At 56.7% G+C, this 6,117-nt stretch overlaps 3 protein-coding genes across 3 annotated transcripts in view; 1 reads left to right on the top strand and 2 right to left on the bottom strand.

The window, feature by feature from the left end:
• Positions 1-80: 80 nt before the first annotated feature.
• Positions 81-1,025, bottom strand: CHGG_01748 (uncharacterized protein; the record flags this gene model as incomplete). Its single annotated transcript, XM_001220968.1, has 2 exons — positions 81-535; positions 620-1,025. 2 exons carry the CDS (start codon positions 1,023-1,025, stop codon positions 81-83), a joined length of 861 nt encoding a protein of 286 aa, XP_001220969.1.
• A 477-nt stretch (positions 1,026-1,502) lies between these two features.
• Positions 1,503-5,442, bottom strand: CHGG_01747 (uncharacterized protein; the record flags this gene model as incomplete). The annotated part of the gene is made up of 8 exons (XM_001220967.1): positions 1,503-1,516; positions 1,864-2,530; positions 2,728-2,981; positions 3,406-3,920; positions 3,972-4,371; positions 4,576-4,635; positions 5,085-5,147; positions 5,355-5,442. The coding sequence occupies 8 exons, from the start codon at positions 5,440-5,442 to the stop codon at positions 1,503-1,505; spliced, it is 2,061 nt and encodes a 686-aa protein (XP_001220968.1).
• A 368-nt stretch (positions 5,443-5,810) lies between these two features.
• The window catches only part of CHGG_01746 (uncharacterized protein), a gene marked incomplete at both ends in the record, with an annotated part of 2,242 nt that continues 1,935 nt past the window's right edge, over positions 5,811-6,117 (top strand). The window contains one exon of the mRNA XM_001220966.1: positions 5,811-6,110. Within this exon, the coding sequence (XP_001220967.1) occupies positions 5,811-6,110 (300 nt within the window). The remainder of the gene's footprint in view (positions 6,111-6,117) is intronic.

Raw genomic sequence — 6,117 nt, 5'->3', positions numbered from 1 at the left:
TTTTTTTTTCTTTCTCTTTTGTTTCTTTTTTTTTTGTCCTTGTTTCTTTTCTCTTTCTAGCTTTTTTGGTATTACTTCTCTTATTTGCTGGTTGTTGTGGCGTAATCTTCTTCTGTATCCTCATCCTCATCCTCATCCCCACTCCTCCGCTCGTGACCCCTCCCCGGGCCCACACAGACATAATTCGCGCACTCGTCGACCATGCCGCCGACGTTGGCAACAAAGTCGTGGATGCCCGGGCGGGGCGCGTAGCAGGCGCCGAAGAAGAACATGTCGAGCAGCAGGATGGTGTCGTAGTAGAGCAGGTGGCGCAGGGCCAGCTGCGCCAGCTCGAGCGACACGTCGGCCAGGAAGGCGATGCGCCGCACGTCCGACACCCCGTCGATGTGCGCCGTCACTCGTTGGAGGGTCAGGTCCCAGGTCGGGTCGACCACGTCGGCGAACTTCATCTTGGCGACGGGGACGTGCCAGCCTTTGACCTCGGGTGGGGTCGGGTGGTGCGGGAAGAGCTTCATGTTGATGGTGTTGGCGTCGTCTTGGGGGGTGGCTGGTTAGTGAGGTGACGGATGAGATGATAGAGGGGCCATGAGAAGTAAGGGGAGGAAAGGCAAGGACTCACCAACTGGGATCATGCACTCGCCGTAGTTGTTCAAATCTTCCTTGATGATCTCCAGCAATGACCCGATCGGCCGGCGAGCGGAGGAAGCGTCGACATCCTGGCTGAGAAACCCGCTCTGTTTCTCCATCTCGGCGAACGTCACGGCTAGGCGGCGCACGACGCGCTCGTAGGGGACCTGGTCGACTTCATTCTCGACGACCAGGCCAAAGTTGAAGATGAACTCATTCCGATCGTATCGCGGACTGGGAATGGAGACCGGAAAGCCGAGAACGACATACTTGCCATCCGGGTCGGCAACGGTGATGTAGCGATTGCAAAAGGCTTGGCGTGGGATGATGTACTCTTGCAGGACATTGAAGTCGAACAGCGGCGGTTTGGTGGTTGCGGCGCCGGAAACGGGTACCATGCAACCTGGTGGGCTTTGGGATACGATCTTGGTCCCTGGTCAAAGTCAGCAGTTTGTTCTAGTGAACACAGAGAGAAGCGAATACCTTCTTGGGGAAAGAAGCGGGCATAAAATATCCCCTGAATCATGTTGGATGGATTGATTAGTTTAATTGACCGTCTCGCGACTCATTCATGCCACTTGGATTTCAGGTCATTTAAGCAAAGAAGATGATTAAATTGAGGGTTGATGAAATGTCATTTCGAGGCACTGATTTTTGCAGACTCATATATCATCCATAAAGAAATATGCCAATCGAAATTGGATATTATGCCGGTAGCATGTGCGTAGCTAAAGGCTGTGGTGGATGAAGTCTAAAGATGTTGTTGCTTTGGGTGGTTTGGTCGGAGGTTGAGCATAACCCTAACCCTGTTATGAGATTCGTTGGATGGATGAAAAGGATACTCAGGGCAGTTAGGTAGTTATATCAAGGGACGTTCAAGACACAACGACTGCCAGACGTGTTAGACAGCCAAGGTTGCTAGTGCTCGATGACCATGAGCGCGCACTTCGTTGTGCAACTAAAACGGGTTGTATCCGGTATTGTAACAGCATCACGAACCCCCCGAGTGTATGTCTACCCCCGCTAAATATTTCCCAGCTCCAGCCAAGTCCGCAATCCAAAGCCGCTCCAACACAGTACCTATTAGCCTTTCTAATCCCACAACCACACAACCAGCACCCTCAGAAACAACCCCCAACCCGGAACCCACTCAACCATCCAACCCCCCAGTAGGCGTGATATCCCTCTTCCCAAACCGCGCCCCCAGTCCGCCAATATCCCTCTTAAAGAACATACCGATATTCTTCAAATTCTCATTAATCGTGGCCTTCTCCTGCGCACCCACGCCCACCCCGCCCGCTCCCGGCGCCGTCCCCATCCTCTCCACCCCGTCCCGCGCCGCATTCAACAACTTCTCCCCCAACGACGCGGCATCAAACCGACCCTGCAACCCCGCACTCACCGGCCCGCCGACACCACCACCAGCACCAGCACCACCCCCACCAATACCACCCCCACCGACACCACCCACGGACGACGACGACAGCGCCGAGCCGCCGGGTGCCATGAGCGGGGTGAGCAGCGGGGAGTTTTGCACGAGGGCTCCCGCGGCGGCGGCCGGGTGGTGGTGGCTCTCGCGGTGGATGGCGAACAGCTCGAGGAGGAGGGGCTGGTCCTGCTTGCGCACGCCCTTGAGCTCGAGGATCTTGCGGAAGTTGGTGTCGGAGCGGTCGCCGATGTGGATCAGGTACGCCTGCACGAGGCTCTCCGGCGGGGAAGGGCGGACTTGTAGCGTCTTGAGCAGCGGGTCGATGCGCGTCATGGATTGGGTGACCTGCTTGATGAAGCCGGCTGGGGGGTGGGTTTTGGGGGGCGGTGGGAAGGAGGGGGAGAGGGGAGTAGAGGGCGCTGCCGGTTGTGGTGGTGGTGCGGTGGTCGATGTGTTGTGGTAGGAGAGGAGGTTCTCCGAAGGGATTTTGGTTAGCACGTATTTATTCGAGCAGCATCTGCTCGGGCGCCGACTTTCGCAGACGGGACGGCATTGGACGATGTTTGTTGATGTAGGCGACGGCGAGGCGCATCGACGAGGTTGTCGCAGAAGGCGCGGGCGTACTGCGGCTTGATGAAGAGGGGTAGAATCTCCCGGGCTTTGCCGTTTACGTGCTTGAGAAGCTCGCCAACGTACGAGCTGTGGTCGCTGACGCTCTCCATGCGGCTCCAGTTGGTGTTCTTCATCTCCCGCCAGGCCCCTTCGCAATCGAGCTCCACCTTAGCCACCAAGGACATGACGGCGGCGCTGGCGACCCCCATGAAGGAGTCGGACTGCGACGAGAGGTCCACCTTTGATGCCATGTCTGGGTCGATGCGCTTCTTTATGCTCTCCTCTAATTGGTTGGTGTTGGTGTGCCAGAAGTCTGCCGTATTCAAAACGAGAATGGCTTCTTGAATAGGAGGGCCCTGTGGTCCCGCCGCGCTGTAAGAAAGTGACAAGGACTTGTTGAGCGTACTCGTCGAGGTACTTGGCCAACGTCCCGCTGAGATCGAGCAGTCGCTCCCCGGTAGACAGTTTAGCGCATTGCGAAAGCGTAAGCTTGTAGAAATGAAACAGTTCGATGGCAGAAGGGATGACAGCTTGCGGAGAAAACTCCTCGTCGGCGGGTAAGAGCGGTTGTGTCTTGTATTTCGGAATCATGGCTGCTAGGGCTTTGTCCTGTGACTCGACCCATAGGCTCAGGTATGGCTCGAAAGCAACGGATATGGAGCCGTTGAAGCTCTGTATCCGGTCGTCCGCCGAACTCAGCGTATCGATGCTGGCCCGCGGTTCGCTTGCAAACCGACGTTCCAGGCTCTGCTCAAAATCCATCGTCTCCTGGAGACAGCTGAGAAGCAGGTTGACGTCGAGCTTGGCCCCGTCAATCCGGCGCATGCTCTTTTCGAGGATGCCCTTGAAGTCATCCCGCGTGCCGTCACAAAAAGCCATCCCTAGTGTCTCGCCGACCCGCCAGTGGGGGGGAAAGATGGCAGCGTGCTCCTCCTCGTGCGTCTTAAGTGTGCGCTTAAACCACGCGTAGCGGCGCCCAATATTGTCGAGGTTTCCTGCCTCGTCGTTGCCCCGGAAGACCTGGCGGTACTCCCGGAGCTCTGTGTTGACGTACCACGTCACCAGCCTCGTCTTGGCGTGATCACCGAGGGCATCCATGACCAGACAGGCTTCGACCAAGATACCGCGACGGGAAGCCACCTCCCCCTTCGCAAAAGCCATCTCAAAATCCTCGCAGACTTGCTCGAGCAGCTCACGCTGTAGATCGCTGACATTGCGGCTCAGCACGGCGATTTGCTCGATGCTGCGGTAGCTGTTGAAGTGGCGCATCAATTGTATGACAGCCTGCAAGAGACCAGCGCACTCGCGGTACTGGCGGGTCCGAGAGAGGCCGCGCAGCTGTTCGTAGGCGGTAGTCAACATCTGCAGCCGTTTTAGGGCGGTCATGCTGAGGGTGAGGTTGCGTTTTGTGCCATCCAGGCGCTTGATGTCGGCGGTCATGGTCGTGATGTCTCGTTCGGTCTGCAGGGCACGGCTGCGTACACTCTCGATACGCTGGAAGAGGGACGCCAGTTCGGCCTGGGCTGACTGCATGCGCTCCAGCGACGAGTCGGGCCCGTAAGCCTGGGCGGTCTCGAGGGCCGTGATCGAGCGAGAGAGGCCATCTTTGTGGCGCTGGATGGTCGACGAGACGCGCGCAACGGAGGGGACGGTGGACGGATGCGAGAAGAGCAAGTTCAGGTGGGCGATCGGATCGTACTCGACTGCGAGGCCGGGAACATGTCAGTTACTGCTTCGCACTGCATCGCATTGCCTGCATTGCATCGCACCGAGGGCTGATGGGAGTCCAAAGAGGTCGGCTGGTTACCTGAATCAAGCGATAGGGTTTCTGCAACGGCGATGTTCATGGTTCCTCGGGGCCCGTTTCGCTGCGGAATGTGGCGAGCAAGTAGTCGACCTTGACGGACTCAGGCCACTTTGTTGGTGTTTGTGAAGGGAGTTCAGGGACGAGTGCCAAGTATAGAATACTACCTCGAAGTGATGTGTGTAAGACAACAGTGTCTAACTTGATTGGCTTACCGCGACAAGGCTATTTCAAGCCGGTTTGGAGGGGAAAAAAGTAAAGAATCAAGATGCGCTGGGGAAAGTCGACTTTATGCCGGGTGGGTACATGGATTGTTATTCTCGGATTTCGTCTTCCATATTAAACAAACAAGAACGTATCTCCTAACTTAACTTCTTTTGACTTCTATACGTTAGTTGTCTGGAATCTTGTCTCGGAAAAGGGCTGATCCCAGACCAAGGCGACGAGGAAGACCCGCTCTAGTTCCGATAACAGACCTTGAGCACTGTTATCGCGGGCAATCTCTCAACTTCCTGACAAACTGGTCAACAAAGCAAGACCAAGTTACAGGCAACCTTAACCAACAAAAAAAAAAAAAAACTCAACTGTTTGCCTAACCCGGGCAGAACATACGGAAAAGTCCCGACCATGGTGCCACGCCGGACATCATGGACTCATTCTCCCGCAGCCTCGACGCTGACCAGGCAGCGCATTAGCGTAGCTATTTTGTCGCTTGCCGTAACCGCGACCCTGGGCTTACTTTTGTTACCGCGTCTACGATCCCCCACTGCCCGAACCCTCCCCCGATCGCCGTTTGCATCGGAGCAATGCTATTCGACACCGACGGCGTTCGCTTCCGGATGTCGTTCATGGCCACAGCCGGGAGCCTTCCGAGGCTTCCACCACGTCGGTCGAGTCCAATGCTGACGAGAACGTTGATGTCAACACCGTGCGGCCCTTGAACGACGCCGAGACGGTCGCCGATGACCATGTGATGGACGACAATTGGTACGACGACGGAAACAACCAGTTCGCGCAGCAGCAACGTGCCGGCCAAAACATCGTCAGCCTCCTCTTTCGCGTTTCCGAAGACAATGCCCGGCGCAACGCCTACGTGCATCGGGGCTGCTTATGCAACGGCTGCGGCACCACCCCGATTCGCGGCATCCGCTATCGATGTGCCAACTGCACCGACTTTGATCTCTGCGAGACATGCGAGTCGCAAGGTCTCCACACTAAGACGCACATCTTCTATAAGATCCGGAAGTCCCCGTCCCGCGCCTCGGCTCCCGTCCGCTGCAGCCGGTGTGGTACCCGGGTGACCCCGAGAACTGTCTGAGACTCCTGCCTAAGCACCTTATGGCTAAGCTATCCAAGGAGACCGGCTTTGAGCGCCCTGAGCTCGAAGCGCTCTGGGAGCAGTGGACCTTTATGGCGAGCACCGAGTGGCGTGAAGACCCCGACGAGCTGGGCCTGGCCATGGACCGCAAGACATTTGAACGCTACTTGGTTCCGTCCGGTGGTTATAGGCATATCGCACCGAACCTCTTGCACGACCGTCTGTTTGCATTTTACGACGACAACGACGACGACCTGATCGGCTTCTCCGAGTTCCTGCGCGGTACGGCGTACCGCAGAAGAAAGGACAAGCTCCGCCGAGTATTCA

The sequence above is a fragment of the Chaetomium globosum genome, genomic scaffold (assembly GCF_000143365.1).
Source record: "Chaetomium globosum CBS 148.51 scaffold_1 genomic scaffold, whole genome shotgun sequence".
Classification (NCBI taxonomy): Eukaryota; Fungi; Ascomycota; class Sordariomycetes; order Sordariales; family Chaetomiaceae; genus Chaetomium; species Chaetomium globosum.
The sequence above is the reverse complement of the archived record's forward strand: the minus strand, read 5'-3'. Positions and strand labels throughout refer to the sequence as shown.